The sequence below is a fragment of the Odontomachus brunneus genome, unplaced genomic scaffold (assembly GCF_010583005.1).
Source record: "Odontomachus brunneus isolate Ranch 3 - 2012 unplaced genomic scaffold, Obru_v1 Obru_scaffold_063, whole genome shotgun sequence".
In the NCBI taxonomy this organism is placed as follows: Eukaryota; Metazoa; Arthropoda; class Insecta; order Hymenoptera; family Formicidae; genus Odontomachus; species Odontomachus brunneus.
Genome location: NW_022639513.1, coordinates 1,461,293 through 1,479,429, shown reverse-complemented (window position 1 = coordinate 1,479,429; position 18,137 = coordinate 1,461,293). Strand labels below are relative to the sequence as shown.

Genomic DNA, 18,137 nt, shown 5'->3' with positions numbered 1-18,137 from the left:
CCTCGCCAATTTCCTGTCTTCTTGTCTGTCCGTGCGCCTTCTTCCCCTTTGCTCTTTCGTTTTCATCCTTCTTCACCGACTCTCGTTTCTCTCTCTCTCTCTCTCTCTCTCTCTCTCTCTCTCTCTCTCTTTCTGTGCATCTACTTTTACGACAACGGAAAGTTTTGGGAATCTTTAAATGTCCTTATCTGCTCGATGCATTCGAGTCTATTAAATGTGTTAATTGTTAATAGACGATACTGTATCCCAAGACACGCGATTAATTCTGTAGACTATAGCGGGATGTCTTTAAAAAGTGATATTGCTCTTGGAATGGAAAAGACATCGCTTTTTTATCGCTGATTGTAATGCGCTGTGTTTAATCGAGTCAACTAGATGCACGCGTGAAAATCATGTGAGACGTGCAAAGGCGGATTAGCGCGTAAGAAAACATCTTCGCGGATCGTTATTAAAAGGGCGACATGTTTACCTCGAGACGGCCTTCACCGAGATTTTGTCGCGCCGAGGTCGCTTGTATAAGGTAGATTCGGACGAAACAGAATTCTGCGAAATCCACGATTTCTACCTTGACAAAAAAAAGGAAAGGAGGGAGAGAGAGAGAGAGAGAGAGAAAAGAAGGCAGAATCGCACTGGTTTCTCTCGAGTCGAGTAACGGCCAGACTCGTGACTCAGTTTAAGACTCTCGCCGCTTTGGGATTTCTGATCATCCTCCTCTCTTTCTCTTCCCCTCTCTCTTTCTTTCTCCCCCTCTTCCGCCCCCTCTCGTCGCACGGCATTTTTTTAAACTCCATAAAATCCACGCACGACCGGAACGGAGAAAATAGTTTAGTGCCGCCAGATCCTGAGTGGGCTTCGCGAGTGGACGCTATTAGCCTCAGGTACCCCGATGATATAAAATCGATTTTTTATCGCAAAAGACGAGAAAGAGAAGGAATGGAAGGGAAAAGAGAGGAAGAGAGAGAGAGAGAGAGAGAGTGTGTGTGTGTGACTGGAAATTAGTCAGCGATGTTTTCGGAGATTCCTGAGTGCGGCGCGACGTATTCTTCGATTCTACTACCCTCGTCCTCGAATACCGTTTTATCGCTGCTTACATCGCGACGCGACGAATTTCGTTCTCGTTTTATACTTTTGTCCCCTTTCCCCTCTCCAAGCATCTTATCGGCGAAATAGCTATCGATATACAGTGTGTCCGTTTCTCTAGGAGAGAACGTCTTTCTCGTTCTTTCTTATATCGCGTTCGCTTTTTTCCCTCGCTTTCTCAGAACTTCGCAGTTGATCCCCGTCTCCGGATTCGGAGAAGGGAGCTGATTCCTTAACTAAATATACAAGCACAACATTAAAACTCGAAGAACGGTTTCTACTTCTTTCACTTTTTTATTCGCTGCCACAATATTCTTTATTAGATAAAGAATTATAAAGACATTAAGTTAATTAGACATATAAATATAATGGAAGAATATCTATATAAGTTGACAATCACTTGTCTATGATGATATCTTCTGAGGCATTATCGAAGTATACACGTATTTGAAAACTTTGGCCGACATTTATTCCTCGATATTGCGCAATATTCTCAATATAATATAAATCTTGTTCATAATTGAAACATGATTCTTCCATATGTACATACGTACAAAATACATCACAATTCCACATAAATACACATATATCATATCATTACACATATATTACCATATATTTGTAAATTGTAGAGTCACTATTGAGCTCTGAGATTGTCCGATGTAATTCGAGGTAATATGAGATCTCGTCGATGAGTTTCAGTCGTCTATTTCTTTGAAACGTTTTTGTGTTTTCCGCCATAAAGCTTGCTTCTTCTCCACGTTGGCGTCCAACTCGATGCTGGGAAAGTCCGTCTCGCTCGATCCGAGGCCACCTCTGTTCTGATTGTAATTGATAGGTATCTGCAACACGAAAAGCGCGATTCTTCGTTACGATATAATTTCAAAGCTCATACGAGCGCATATCAGGTTTCCGTGAAATTTCTGAAGATACGCTCGCCGACGAAAGAAGACAATTTTCCGCACGAGTCTTTCGCCAAAACGCTCGACGAAAGAACCGTTTCCTCGACTGTATTTGGGCCAAGTGCCGTGTCCCATCTACCAAAGGCGCCAAACAAGACCGTATCTACTACCGTCGTTACTTGACTTACTTAGAGACGAAAACTTAAGTACAGAGGCCGAAGAAGAATGAGAAGAAAGCGGAGCCTCATTTTCCATGTTTCCGCAAACCGCGGGGCTTCGTCGCACCGACGAATATGGGAGACCAGGTCAAGCTTTAGAGTCCTGCTTTTCTCACGATGAATTCATAAACGAAACGCACGGTCAACGTGACTCTTGGGCCGTGATTTAAACCCGTTTCTCTTACTTCATCTACGTGTGGTTTCGTCATTAGTTCCGTCATCCTCGATTTTTCGAGACTCGGACCCTTCTTCTGAATTTTCTCTTATCGATAAAAGTGCTCCTCCAAGTGTGATTTAAAGACGATTAAAAGGCCTGCAAGGCCTTATTTCAATCTCGGAATATATAAGATGACCAGTCTCTCTTGTCACTGTTTAACGTTTAACGACACCGTCTCGTCTCGTGTGATCGTGCGGTCGTCGTCGCGCCCTTTGGACGCGAATCGCTGGTGCGTATAAGAACGCCAAGAATTCACGTTGACGACGATCCCGCGACGGTCGTAGAGCACGTAAAACGACCGGTCGTTATTCGATTGACAAGCCTGCGACGAGGCCGAGGAGCGAAGAGGCTCGCGCGCGTTTCGCTTTCTCACTCCGACGATGATAGCGATGATGCATCCGTCTGGACTGTCTAGACCACTTATATATTATAACTCGCTCGCCGGTTCGTTTTCTCTTCCCGTTTGCGGCTCAACATCGGTCCAGACGGAGGAATCCATTTGTAGGATAGAAGGCGGCCGTGTTATTGTCGGTCTCGTGTGCTACGTCGCTTAACTTTAACCCTAATCGCCTCTGACGGGGCGGTCGTTAATCGACGAGTGTTTACAAGCATTTATTGCTTTAGTCCGATCTTCCCGAAGAGACGCCGCTGCCGTCGCCGTCGTCGTTGTCGTCGTCGTCGTCCTCATCATCGCTGTCGCCGCCAACGGGCCATCGACCGTGGAAGTTGTTACAGCTGGCTCACACTCGAAGCGCCAACAGCTCTCGGCACACGCTCGGAAGCGAGAATATTCGGATTATTTATCGTACGAGAGAGCAGTCGTTGTGCGCGCGACCATCAATCGGGCCGCAATTGTCAGGTCTTAACGGTTAACGGGTAGCAGCGCGATCGATCGATGATATCGGAGAGAGAGGTCTGCATGGCGGAGTAAACTGTATGGCGAAAAGGCGAGCACCGTGAAATATTCATTAAACAACGTCCCGTCGCGGGTATCGCCGTCGGACCGTTGAATTATTTTGTCCGGTCCCAGCGCCACGACCTAGATTTCGTAACTTCGTTAGAAGAGGAGAGCCGAAATAGCTTGTCGTCCTGCCGTAATAACGTTAGCGACACGTCGTATCGACGCTTCAATTATTCAAACGCATCGATCGTAGAGATAAAAATTAACGTTTACCAGTAACGTTCTCTTCCCTCGGATTTGCGGGATTTCGCGAATAACAGATCGATCCAGACTCAACGAAATTGTAGGAAAAGATTCAATATGGTTGTTTAATATGTATCTAATCATTGTCGAGAATAGTTGGACGGAAATTTGCGCGAATCAATAGCCCGACTAGAAATTACTCCATGGTCCTGATCAGGTTGGTCTCAATCAGTTATCTGGTTTGTACAAAGTAATGTTATCGGGCCTTCTGTCAGGTAACGTAACAGGGAAATCAGAACTTTATTAATAATAAGGATTAGTAATAACACAAGACCATAAACAAGTTTTTGTCAAGTAATTCTAATCAGAGGAGGCGTTATTTGTCAAGTGTATTTTTCAACGTGAAACTTAGGTTAACCTGACGTGATAGAACAATTCGACTAATGATATTGTTTTAGGTGTCCAAAATCTATAAATCTATAAGATTCATGTTAGAGTTCTGATTAAAAAGTTGTCTGACAACTTATCTTGTAGTCTTGTATAATTAGAATTCGATAACATTATCTTATACAAACTAAACAACTGACTGAGACCAGGATTATGGGGTAAATTTCCAATTGAGAAAGATAAGACCTATAAGAGCTGTGCGTTGAATGTTAGTGTGCGATCTCGCAAAATCCGCGAAAAAAGTTGCAGCTGCCGAATGGAATCGAACGCGACGTCGACATGCCAAGCAAATTGACAGTCTCGTCCCGCACCGAGGCGAAAACTAGGAGGGTAGAAAATAGGCAAATAGGCCAACACCAGCTGATTGAGCGACACGTCCAAGCGGAGGCAATGTACCGTGATTACCGATTAGATGGCGCAGACACGTCGCGACGTCTGCCACGTCCCTGCCCTTCCCACTCTTCTCTCTCTCTCTCTCTCTCTCTCTCTCTCTCTCTCTCTCTTTCTCTCTCTCTTTCTCGCTTAATTCATCGTTCAACCCCAGACACGTTTAATGCGTATGCGTATACGCTGATTCGTCGATGCACCGAATATGCGTGCGTGCGTGAATGCGTGCGTGTGCGATTATACGACGACGTGGCGGCGCGAAAGCACGAAACTCTATTGCGTGGCTGGGCAAGGGGCATAATGATACCGCGTTGCGTCGGGTGCAATGTGCCAAATGCGCCGTTCATTTAAGTGCTGAAAAGAAGCAGAAGAAAAAAAAAAAAAAAGAAGAGGAAAACGTCAGCAAGAAACGACGAAGCGAATGGATGCAACCGGTTTCGTGATTAATCAAGCGCGAAAGAATATGTGTCTAACGCGATTAACTCACCGGTACGCGCCGGAAAACTCTCTGTATGCCCGCTGAGATGAGAGAGGGAAAGAGAAAAAGTTTATATGATTTAAAAACAGAAAGAAAGCAATAAAAGAATGAGAGAGAGAGAGAGAGAAAGGAAAGAAAGGAAGAGGAAATTCCTGGGTCGTGAACCCAGACACTGTATCCGCAGCCGATCGCGTATGGACAAAACGGTGCCGAAGTACAATAACATATTAGGAATTCGCGGGTTCTGCGACGGTGGTAGGGTGCCAGACGGTCTGTGCCAGTTCGAAAGTTTGTCCTGGTTTACCCGTCTGGCATACCGGGAAGCGACGTGGACGCACGTGCGCCGCACCTTGACAGGTTGAATATGGGCTCTGGAGCGCGGAGACAGCATATTGGATTCGAAACTTTGCTCGTTTACAACGCCGCCAGTGTGTCTGCCACCACCGTCGTCGTCGTCGTCGTCGTCGTCGTCGTCGTCGTCGTCGTCGTCGTCGTCGTCGTCGTTGTCGTCGGCGTCGCCGCCGCAACCACCTCGTCCTCCTCTTCCTCCCTCCGTTACCGTCACCGAATGCACCATGTCGACTGCACCGCACCACAACTCTCAAATAAACGTCAAGTTTCTTCCTCTTTCTCTCTCTCTCCCCCTCTCTCTCTCTCTCTCTCTCTCTCTCTCTCTCTCTTGCTAGCTTTCTCTCTTTTTCTATTCATCAAAACGATCGAAACGTTGCCGTACGTAACATACGTCCGGAGAGAGGAGAGCAACGTGGATGTAATTCGACCGAGGGAATCCCATTTCAAGTCGTCGGAAAGCGACGTCTCGCCTCGAGTTTCGGACATATCGGTTGCGATTCAGAAGAGGAGGCGACTGTCTCGGCACGTACGTCTCTTTCGAGAAACAAGATGAACGATCGTTGCCGAATATCGAAGAACTTCGGAGGAATCTCGGAGAGCTCTTCGCGCTTCCAAGGCTCTTCCAGATGAGGCGCGCGCCCGGCTGCAATCTCCCTCTTGCTGAGCCGCGACATGTTTATACAGGGTTAATTAGCTCTCTCGCGGCCGTCTATCGAGAGTCTATGCTCTAGAGTTCCTAGACTAAACTGGGTAAACCGAGGCCGCAGCCTCGGTGTCTAGCACTAATAGTGTTACGATACTCGTATGCAAGCAAAACACACACCTTTGCTCTCTTACGATCACATAAGGTAAAAATACCAATGCTCGGACTTAACCTTGAACATTCTTATTGTTGCAACGATATACTTGCAAGTAAACTCACAACTAAACTACTCTTCCAATTATAACATTCCAATTATAACATTCCAAATATAACATTCTAATGATTGTACCTTAGAGAGTACGTCCGATTACTATTATATCTTTTTCATGCAAGATCATTCTCCCGGCACTTCTTAGAGAAGTCGAAAGATTTCGAGAGTCTCACCCTTCTATCTTCGACGTGAGGAATTCTAATCTCACCGGACTCGCGACGAAAAGTTTCAAACTCATCGCGATGTTTGTACCGTTTGAAGAGTCACTTCGGAAGTGACTCGAATCACGGTGGTACACGGACGAAACACGCTGCGGAGGTATACCCATACACACACGCCCGTCTCTAACGCCTAGACGCGGATGCAGAGGTAGACGAGGCGGTAGGCGAATGGAGGTTTATGCATACCGATCGCGCATACACAGGCGTCGCACGTCCTAACCGCGCGCGCGCGCGAGCGTACTCCCGCGATAATCCAGTGATGGATGTCCCTAGGTGGTCGGTAAGCCCTGCCAGCCAGACTGTTCGGTATATCGGTGTGTTTACCCAGACGGAAGCCGTCTGGCGGCGATAGGGCAACCGACGTCTCCCGTGTGGTATGTATGCTTCATACGCCAGCTCTACTTAAACCATTAAAGGATACGCGGCGCACCTATGCATGCATATATACGCAGGAAACGGCCAATCAATAATACTCGATCGTAAAAGCAAACGAATCGTCGCGAAAAGATAAAAAGACAGTCGATCGCCGATTGGATGCAGCGCGACGATACATCGGGGTCCTCACGGGTTGCATCGCGTTCAAGGCACACAGATCAGCACAAAAGCCTGAACATGTAATGCGACTGAATTATTAGGATCTTCTGATTGTTTGTGTTATAATTCCGACTGGGAATTTATTCTGATCAGGGTGGTCCCAGTTATTTCACTTATATAAAGTGATGTGTAATTGGGTCCTAATTATTAACAATCCTCATAAAGTCCTGATTGTCACACTGTGTCACATAACTTATTAGGACCCGATAATATAATTTTATATAAACCAGATAAATGATTCAGGTCAGCACTATGGGATAAGTTTCTAGTCGGAATTGAGTTATTAATCATTCAAAAAACGTTCAAGAAGCGCGAATGGTTTTGCAAAGCAAAGATCACCGTCATAGTTTTGTCTAGAATTAATTGTTATAAAATACCAGTAACCCAATTATACTGCCTCTTAACTTGTTGAACGTCGCCACTAGACCAGTCTCGAATTATATTCATTTGTCGTATCTTTGGCAGTTGAATCTTTTGGCAATTAAGTATTTATACTATTTACAAGAACGATTGATCGCGAAGACGGGTGACATCGTTGAGGCGATCGAATTGAAATGATACGCGAGTCGCACATTGCACATTCGGTTGTCGGTTGTCCGCGTTCGCGTCGAGTACGCGTCGCTACGGCCGACGTCGCGGTAATTAATAAATCTCTCATTGTACATATTTGTATGTCGATACCGGGCGATTATTCGGCCAACGTGTACTGTATACACACACCTCGTCTAGACCAATCGACCGCTCTCCTGGACTGGATTGTATATTCCTAGCTAACTAACGTTACGGACAACCAGCCGACATACAAACAAACGTGTACCCGTGCGCACGTAGTGTGAGTGTGCGCGCGAGACACACGTACCGACAATGCCGACTATTAAGCCGACGATGTGGTTATACGTGCACGCGTGTATGGGCCTCCTGTGTGTGCACAGAATTATGCACTCGCGTCCGGTTCCTCCTGGCTGAGCTCTGGTTAATTTCGTTCCGTCTCCGCGTCTCTCTCTCTCTCTCTCTCTCTCTCTCTCTCTCCTCCTATCCCCCTCCCTCCCTCTCTCTCTCTCTCTCTCTCTCCCCCCGGGAGAATCGCGATACGGAACAGCTCCCCCGCATCGCATGCGGAAAATGATCGTTACTCTTCCGCACCTCCGACGTGGGAGAGCTGTACGCGCTTCGAATCTGATATATCATCGATTCAGCGTTTTCATTCGCGCGTTTTTCTTATTTTTTTTTTCATATTAACACACGGGAAGAAGCGTTTTACATTTTCTAGCCAGATCTGTCGATAAACGACAGAATTAGTAGAAAAGAAGAGCGACTCCGGGTTTATTACGTGGATCCCGCCGTGCTGATTTCCGTAGATTGTACAAAGACTCGTGGCGAAAGTACTAATTCTGGATATTCTTATTGTTCTGGTTTTTTAAATACTTAAATATTTAAATTTTCAACATAGAATATACAGTATACAGCCCTCGTATACGTTTCAAGATTCACTGTGAATAGTAGTGAACACTATATATAAGATGCTTGCAAAAGTATGTGATATTAAAGCTATTTTTATTTATCAATAACAATGAGATGACTTTGCCATGCTTTCGCGAAAGGGAAGTGCAGTTTCTTTCGAATTAGATCGATTTGTATTATTTATCAAGATAATGATAAAGATGTTTAGCACATAATAACCGTGACTGCGGTTCAACAAAGAGCGAAGAGCACTGGCACCATCTCGTGGAAGTAGTAGTTTTAATAGGCTATATCTCTGGAACCCGAGGTCTCTCTGATCACTTTGGCACTTGCATATTTGTAATCTACACACTATAAGCTTGATTTTAAACCTACAATAGTTTTTCAAAACTTTTTGGCTATGAATTTGGGTCAGTGGCTTATAGATGACGCTTGGCCGCGTTATTTCACGTAATATTTTTGGGCTGTGCTAACTAAACCGGTACTTTTGTCTTACTTGATGAATGAATTACCAAAGACGTGTTAAACTGATGAAATTTGAAAACGCATATATCTTTCATCTTGTTACATCAGCTGTTTGTTGGACGTATCCCCAATTTTTGAAATGCAACTGATTTTACGTTTATATGTAGTTTGACGAAGACGCAGTAGTGTCATCTGTGACTATCGCGACATTTGACATGTTGGTGCTATCTTCGCGAAGATATCCGCGATGCTTGAGAGGCTTGTTTCGAGTTTCAACGCGGAAGATCAAGAGAGGTAAATAGAACGAGGAAGGACACGTTAATCTAATACCTACCTACGGTTAGTCAACGAATAAGCGTCTAGACAGCGGAGATGTTTGCGTTGGATTTATTTGTGACTGTGGCTTCCCACCTGTTGCCTCTTGCGTCTCTTCCGAACGCGCCGCCACAAGTTCTCTCATTCCTCTTTTACCTCTTTCTGCCTCCCGCTACCGCTCAGCTTTTCTTTCTCCCTTTCTTCCGTTTTTCATGCGATTTTCTTCCACTCTATTCGGTTAGCGCGTCGTAAATCTTGCGCGTCGTCATTCACTCCGTCGATTCTGATTTTAAGACGTCTTGATCGTCGTCGTTCTGTGCGAGACAATGCTTCAAAGATATATACGTATCTTTGCGTATTTTCGTTCTTTCCCTTTCTCTCTCCTCTTTTTCTTATCGTTAGTGGAGTGTTAATGAAATCGCAGACATTGTGGTCGACGAAAAATGTAGAGAAAGTATCGGTATCTAGTTGAGAAAGTCGTAGAATCGTGAGGGATTCATAATCTTGAGTGATTCATAAGAGTTTTAAATTATGGCTAGTGTAGGAAGCTTTTATCTTATACTTGTTCGATGAATCTTGAAAATTTGGCGACGATTCGGGTCGGGACGGAAACTTGCTCTGATTGGGATCGTATCAAAAGCCGCATTAGAAGGACGTACGTAAAATCAAGTTGTTTGCCTTTTGCGGTTCGCGCACCGGCCGGCAAGTGGTTTCTCAGTGGTAGGCGCGCGCGATCTTCGCTTTCGTTCTCTTTTTACCCCCGACACTGTTTTCGTTGTGTCGCCAAAAGAAAAAGGCGCAGCGAATAAACAGATGGCCTGGGAAAAATAAGAAAAAAGAACAAGAGATTAATGACGACAACAAGCTATCGGGAACGAATCGTGGAGGCGCGGGAATCAACATCGGCGATTTGCTCTTGTATCCGTAGGCCTTGCCTGTTTTTCGCGGTTAATGCTTTCAAAACATTCCGACCGAAGCCCGATACTGATACCGGATGCAAACAAGTTGCGACTAGACGCAAAAGTCCGCCATTATACCCGAGGCGAAATTTCCATCTTACTTTCACACTTTAATATTTTATTTAACTTCGTTGTGGCACTGTGAAGCTTATATAAATTTCTTGTAATTATATTTAACTTATCAACTCTTTCGAGATTTCAATTTCCGATTAAGAATCACGCTCGAAAATAAAAGTGCAATTTTGGGGAAGAGATTAGCAGAAGAGAACGCTGTAAAAACGCGGAAAATCCAAAGGATTTTGCAACGTTGGAACATCGCGAATCCGTTCACTAAGCACTACAAAATCAAAGCCGGCATTCAGCCTTGGATGACAAAGACTCGAAAAAATGTACAGAGCAACGGGAGAAGAGTATCCTCGGTATCTGCGGATTGACCTGTTTCCATTCCAACTCCGTCCGCATTCATTCGCTCGCAGGTTCGCCCCAAATTCCGATGACAATGCGAGCTTCTCGACAGACGATCGAGAGAAGACGAATTGGATTCTTGACGTATTTGTTGCGCGGTGAGACCGAGTGTCTCATCCGCAAACCTCTTCCACGCAAACACGATGCTCCGGAAAGAATTCCCGCGTCAAAAGTCTTCGTTCTGAAGCATCTTCGCGCCTTGCGTCGCCTTGCGGCGAGTCGCGAGGATTGTTGAAATCGCGTTGCAGTCTCCACCTGTCTGCATTACATAATATCGCAACGACCTTGCGTTCCACACCGTAACGCCCGCGGCTTCGCCGCGCGTATGTGCATCTCGCGGTCAGCTTCCGCTGCACCGCGAGCCCTTCTCTCTCTCTCTCTCTTTCTCTCTCTCTTCATCTCCTTCCTCCTCCCCTTCTTTCGTCTCCTCTCACCACTGTTTTTGTTTTCGCCGGCAGAAAAAGGTACGGCAGACAAATAGACGGCGCGGCGCGATGCGCAGAAAATAAGCGAAGAAACAAGAGGCGAAATGCAACAACAAGTTTTCGCGTGCAAATCGCCAGGCGATTTCTCGCTTGTTTTCGCGGGCTCTCTCTCTTTCTTTCTCATACACACAAAACATCCCTGTCCGATGCCGATTAATTAATGCCGGGTGTATCGCCTGCAAACAAGCGCGATCGATGCCCGTTCCTACGTAAACACCGATGATTCGCGAGATCTCACGTCTCTCTTTTGAGTTAATTGATCGATTCCGTGTTGAATTGATCTCCTCGTCCAGGTTCCTCGCCGGAGTAAAAATATCTTCACCGTTGACAGTCGTTTCCGCGTCACCATGAGTGGGTCTCGTTCGCATCGACACACCTTTGGCGATTTGTCTCTCGCGTTCTTCGGAAAATCGGAGGTGCCGCCTTCGGGTTTTATGGAAACACGACGAATCCTCATTGCCTCGCGACAGGCCGCGCGGCCGGCGGATTATTTATCGTGTCATTAATCAGACGAGTTTTTCCGCGGAGGATTGTAAACCGCGAACAGGTGCAATATGGAAATGGATGTAAATCGTAAAAGGAGCCAACCGGCGGCTCGGTACGCTCTATCTGCGAAATGGCTCACCGGCAGTCGATATTCAGGGAAGTCTATAAAATGAAATCGTTGCAGTTCCCGGATGCAGTTTGCGACTACTTGGCGGCCGGAGCGTTTGCCGCAGCGTGCCGATTGTGTAGTCCAAGATGTAAGGCGCCCGAGCGCGCCGTGATTATGCCTATTGCCTCGGTGAAACGAGATAAAGAAATGTAACTCAGTCGGACAAGTCTTCTCGAGTGTCTTCGAGTCGCCGTCCGTTTATTTTCTCAATAGACGTGCACTTTTTCCGAATACCCGCGACAGATGATGAAAGAATTGTCGCGGCTACGTGTGACCTCGCGCGAAACTATACCGACAAAAAAAATTGCTACGACAGCAAGAATCTGTGTGCGGTAGCTAAGTCCCGTTGCAACATATGGATATCTAAAAGTACAGCTGTCAGTACACTGAGAGAAAATATACTTAAAAAATAAAAATTTCTTTGGTGGGTACACTGGGATAACATTTACTTCAATTATCTTATTTAAATAGAGTAAATAATCGCCTTTTTCATGAAAAGTTCTCCTAAGCTTTCAAGAAAATGTATATTTTCTTGAAAATGATATATTTTTCAGATATTTTTCTCTCAGTACTCAGTACTCACTACATTCTCAGCAAACCATGACATAGCTGTGACAGTGAAATCTTTCTTTTTCCTATCCATTCACATCCTGATCGTTTGCATGTAACCGGTCGAGTATCCGAGAAAATCGACGTCGAAATACTCGTCGATACATTGCGGAGGACTGAAGAATATTTGTATTTTCAGAGTAACTTACGACGACTCGCGCGTGTATAACGTAACCACCTCGGCGGTGAAGCACTTAGATAAATGAACCCGTCCAGATTTTATCCGTTCGAGTATAACACGGACTCGCGTACGCAGGCATCACCTTCGTAAGGTGGTTTTATACCTATCGTCTATCGCATCTCCGCGCGCGGTTTACTGGCAATCGCCATTCGCGAGTTTTACAATGTCTGGTTTACGGTTCCCTCACTGAGACTAGACGCAACGCAACAGCCCGCCCGTCTTCCTTCCGTTTCTCGCGTAGCCCGTAGTAGCCTCTTCTCTGTCTCCGTCGTTTACGATATAGGTCACATCTCAGTGCGAGAACGCGCATTCGAGGATGGTGCGGGTGTTACGTGGTCTGCAGACTGCAACTGCGTGAAGCGGCGCGCGTAAAGACAACGACAGTGACGTAAAAACGGATCCAATGTAAAAGCGAAGTAGTCAGCGTCTGCGATAGTAACTTCCAGTCAGCTCTCGCGAGATCTCTCGCGATTTTTTTTTTTAAGGTGAAACTCTGGCAGAGTTATAGAAGCTCGAAGAGATCTAGGAAGAATCTAATTCTCTGTCTATAATTGCGCGATACGGAAGAATAATTGCGTAGTCAACTGTGTTTCATAAACACTTTGCAGATTTCAGACTGATCGTTCAGAAGAACAAACCTGTCTATTACACTGATATCTCAGCATTTCACGCGCGCTTCGTGGCATTCCATTTAAAAGTAAATCAGAAAGAGCCGCGTGAGAGAGGATGCGCGTTACGTAGAAAATACAGCCTGCGCCCCGGCAGGCTGCGGACGATGCTTTACGAGCAAAAAGCGCGGAGCGAAGCGGCTCTCTCTGGTCTACGTCTAGCGGAAGCAACGGTTTTAGAGAGCGGCGGACAAATTTGACAAAAAAAGACGGACAGGCAGTAGGAGACCGCAGGGACTACGGCGGGACGGGCAAATGGGTGGCGACAGTGGACAGAGAGAGGTACCAGACGAGAGAAAATAACAGTCCTCTTATCCCACCCTTTAATCCTTTTACGCGCACAAGCACCGCCGGTCGACTGTATTCCGGCGTATGCAATGGGGCATACGATGCGTCTAGACAAAATAATGATTTGGATTTCAATACATTTGCATTCATTACCCCGGGGCACCTCTCTCCGCCTTTCCGCCGCGGCTCACGGCCCGCGCGTCTCTTCTTTCGCCATTCCACGTTTCGCAGAGTTACGCTCGTTATCATACGAATGCTCTGCTCGTGTGCCGACGGCGCTCGTTTCGTCGAAATGCCGTCGAAATGCGACACGGACGGACGTACGGACGGGCTACCACCAGGAACAAGATCGGCACGACGCGCCGGTGTGGCCGGGAAGGAAGCGAGCGAGCGAGCGAGCGAGCGAGCGAGGAAGGAAGGAAGGGGAGATATCGCGGATTGCGACGTAGCAACCACGCTTGGCTAATGAGTCGAGCGTGTATCCGCTTCTTCTCTTTATTTTTCCCTCTTCGGACACACGTGCGAGTTTAGTCTGTCTGGCTTGTGCTAAATTAGAAGTACGTGGTGCAGTTTCCAGCCCGATCTATCGCTACACTTTGCATTTGTTCGTTCCCGGTGACGAATGCACCGAATGTAACGCGCGAGCTGATATTTATCGTCGTCTTTTTCTTCGACGATCCATTTCACGAGGAACTCGAAGTGAATTTCGTCGTAACAAAAGTTCAATCGTTCCAAGAGCTAAGAACCTGGTGATAGCCCGTCCATGAAGGCCCTTTGTCTCCGACACTCGCTGCATCTTCTTGTGATAATCGAGATAAGTTAGTAACGATAAGAAAATGACTTACGGGATCCTTTATTCCGTCTCCATCTTTACCCAAGGGATGACCTTCCGACCAACCCATTTTCGTAAGTATTTGGAATCCTTTGTTATCCTTTGATATCGACCTGTGAATATTCGCTGATAAAGCTCAACAGTTTCAAATTTTAAAGACGCTTACTTTACGCGAAGAAAGCCAAATGTCGTGAAATGCTTACCAGTCGAGAGAACTCTGTTGTGTCTTAGCATGGTGACTCGAGGAACCTACATGTTGTCTTCTGGCTTGCGCTCTATCCTGATAGCCTGAAGCTAATTGACTACTGGATGTAACATTATCCTTTTCGACTCCGAATTTGTGCTTCAGACGCCGTAACTCTTTCTTGTGCAGTTTTTTCTTCGAAGTTTTGTTCTCATTGGAACTGGTGCTCTGTTGGACAAGACCTGGCTCGCAATGACCACATGTCTCATTTCCGTTATGAATATGGCATAGTAATTTGGTCTCGCTGATCTTGATGATCGAACCATGCGTTATCTCATAAGGTTCCGATTCCTGCTTAGCTACCGACAATCTCTTGCCATTCAAAAATGTGCCATTTCTTGAGCCAGAATCTATTATTTGGTATTGTTTTTTAGTCTCGTCGTACATAAAACGTGCGTGATACTGTAAATGTACATATGTATAGTTGCTATATTATTAATATCACAGGAAAAAATTAAGAACGAGTATGCAGTACGTATAAAAAAGGTCGGGATCACGGAATTCGAGAAATATGAGTTTTATAAAAAAAATGTTTCAGATAAAAGTTGTACAGTTTAAAAATATCTATTTATCTTGTCTATCTCTGATTTTATCAGTTTGACTTTGGATGACATCGCCAAAGTCAAGGCAACTTTGAATTTTTTAGAGATGGGACCCCCTATTTTTTTGCCTTGAGACTTTTTTAAAACATTATAATCTTATCTTATTCTTTGAGTCAGCTATTTCAAGATAATCAATATTTTTATGGTAAGATGTCAAAGATCGCAGTTTTGTTCAAGATGAAATAAGTGAAGATACTACTATCGTATTATAGCCATGTATGGAAAAATAGATGGTAGGTGATACATAGGCCTAAGTCAATTTTTATATATCCTATATTTAAGAATAGAAACTTTGATTATATACCTTGCTGATATTTACATCCGGTATCAATACTGAATGATCTCCTTCTCTACCTAATGAACCTCCTGTATATGGTATGAGAAAAAGGCAACCCACTTTTAATTTCATCAAGTTGGTTTCTTTGACAATAATCCTTATGCATGGCGGATAACTTTTCGCTAAATCTAGAATTGAAAATATTCTCATCATTTTAATGTTCATAACATTATTTGACAATGAAAATGTAACACCTAATTATATACATTATGTATAGTTTTTTTACATTAACGATTCATTAAATATTTTAGTCAATTCTTTAACATACGTTTAACGCAACATAATAACTTTTTTCCTCCCATTACATTCCTTTCATAAAATTTTTATAAGAGGAATATAGACAATTTCTAAATAAGAAAGATATAGACTAGATATTCTATAAGATATTCTATATTCTTCCCCTAACAGCACAGATATCTAGGAGACATCCAGAGGACATCCTGAAATCTTGTGCTGTCTGGGATTGCAGATAAATACGCAACTAATATAAAAAGTTACACTACCAAATATAAGAATTATTATTTTGCTAAATATATATCTACTCGACAAGTAGACTAGATATTTCTATAAGAAAGATATAGATATTATCACCTAAAGTACTAGTGGTATATAATAAATTATATATAAATATAGAGTTGATGAAGTCAGAAACAAAAAAGAAATTTCCGCGGTTGTAGCTTTTTTCTCTCTTGTTAAAACAATTGAAAATATATCTACATTAATATTAATAAAGTATAGAAGAAAAATAAAATATAAAATATAATAAAATAGTATTCTCAAAAATATAAGGGAAAGATATTGAAAGTTATTTTGTTAATTTTTCGTATTTGACGATAAATAATTATGAAAGGACAATTGCAGTGAGAGATATAAGATATCTTTCTACAAAGTGAAAATAGAAAAATAAATATATAAATAAAAACCTTGTTCTTCATCGCGGTCGCTTTCACTATTAGTAGATAGGTCAGGAGTAATTTCTTCGGATGTATCATCATTTTCGCTCTCAGAGCATTCACCATCCTCGGGTTCTGCCGAATTTTCTTCGTGTTTTCGTTTTTTCACGTTATCCTACAAGAGAGACACGTATGCACATTAAAACCATAGGATAATTACCTAAAGCTTGTCGCTTGTATCTTCTAACTGTTATATTTGAGAAGTCCTTTATTAATTCATCTATCTCATCTGAAACCTGTAATCAAAAACAACATACAAAATATTTTTTACAAAAGTCTGACATATATTACTAAGTGTGGAATTAATTGCAGAATAGTAACCTTATCTACTTTCCCAGATTCCCGTTCCTTTTTTTGCGTGGCAGGAAGGTGAATATTGGTAGCTTCATTTGTGCAAATTTGGACTTGACTGTGGAATTGATACGTCTTACTAGCTTCATCATAGTAATAATATGTTCCAGTATTTCCATCATAATACAGGCCTTGTCGCTTTAAAATAACATTAGTACTATAAATATTAATCATTTTCATTTTTTAGAATCAAGAAAGATAACATATATTATATTAACATATACATATATATATATATATATATTAAAAAAAATATATATATATATACATTAATATATACAATATATATACATTAAGATAACATATATAATTTTGATATAAATGAGCTTAATAATATATACCGTGTCATAATAATATCCAGTGTTATAATCATAATACATTCCAGATGTTTCTTCGTATACAAAACCAGTTTGTAATAAAGCTGATTCTGCTACTTGTTTTACTTGATCTACTATACTATGTGATTTATCATCATTACTAACATCCCAATCTTGTGATAAAGACTTATCAAAATTTAGAGGATCTGTCTGAGTTCCACAGTCTACATAAGTTTTCTCACGAAGCAAGTTTTGGTGTTTCTATAAAAAAAGAAAAGTATTTTACAACTTTTACTAAAGAAGTTATATCAAGAATGTCAATATTAATTCTTTTACTACAGAAATATAAATCTGTATAATCTATATTTCTATAGTTAGAATCTACATTAATTCTTTATTAGAGATACAATATCAAATCAATATGTTTATATATTCCTCCCCTAACAGCACAGATGTCCAGGAGACATCAAGAGGACATTTCTTCATCCTCAGGACATCCTGAGGAGATCTTGTGCTGTCTGGGTCAGATAAATACGCAACTAATATAAAAAGTTACACTATCAAATATAAGAATTATTATTTTGCTAAAGATATACATATATATACCTGCTCGGCAAGTTTATTTCGTAGTTTATTAATTTTCTTCCGTTGCCTCTTGATATGATCACACAGTTTTTGTATAAATTGTGAAATACGAGGATAATTAGATAACTCTTCTGTAAAGTCCTCTTCAAAGTCTGATATAATTTCTCCTTCTTCACCCTCACTATGTATTTTGCATTCATCCATACTTTAATTCTTCTAGAAAATATTCCATAACTAATGATGTATACTCTGTCAAAATCCTCAATAATACAGGTAGCACTACTAGTAAAAATGAGCGTGATGTATATTGCACGGCGCAGTGCTGACATCTAGAAACAGCTGTTCGGTAACACCCCCAACCGTCCACGAGCATCATGGCCGCTTCCAGGCTGACGGACCTGTCGAAAATGAC

At 43.0% G+C, this 18,137-nt stretch overlaps 1 protein-coding gene across 2 annotated transcripts; it reads right to left on the bottom strand.

Annotated features, from left to right (window-relative positions):
- Positions 1 to 1,352: 1,352 nt before the first annotated feature.
- Positions 1,353 to 18,060, bottom strand: LOC116846379 (angiogenic factor with G patch and FHA domains 1). 2 transcript variants are annotated; one of them, XM_032820117.1, is made up of 9 exons: positions 17,747 to 18,060; positions 17,165 to 17,401; positions 16,794 to 16,961; positions 16,661 to 16,708; positions 16,443 to 16,587; positions 15,487 to 15,647; positions 14,540 to 14,982; positions 14,350 to 14,449; positions 1,353 to 1,922 (listed from the first exon to the last, which is right to left on the bottom strand). In XM_032820117.1, the coding sequence occupies exons 1-9, from the start codon at positions 17,927 to 17,929 to the stop codon at positions 1,779 to 1,781; spliced, it is 1,629 nt and encodes a 542-aa protein (XP_032676008.1). In that variant the 5' UTR covers positions 17,930 to 18,060; the 3' UTR covers positions 1,353 to 1,778. The 2 variants fall into 2 exon arrangements, with proteins under 2 accessions (XP_032676008.1, XP_032676009.1); XM_032820118.1 differs by lacking the exon at positions 16,661 to 16,708.
- Between the last annotated feature and the right edge of the window lie 77 nt (positions 18,061 to 18,137).

Coding starts and splice junctions, on each gene's coding strand:
- LOC116846379 (XM_032820117.1), bottom strand. CDS start 17,929: ATGGATGAATGCAAAATACATAGTGAGGGTGAAGAAGGAGAAATTATA. Junction 17,402..17,746: donor GAAATAAACTTGCCGAGCAG/GTATATATATGT, acceptor CTTTTTTTATAG/AAACACCAAAACTTGCTTCG. Junction 16,709..16,793: donor AATCTGGGAAAGTAGATAAG/GTTACTATTCTG, acceptor TTTTGATTACAG/GTTTCAGATGAGATAGATGA.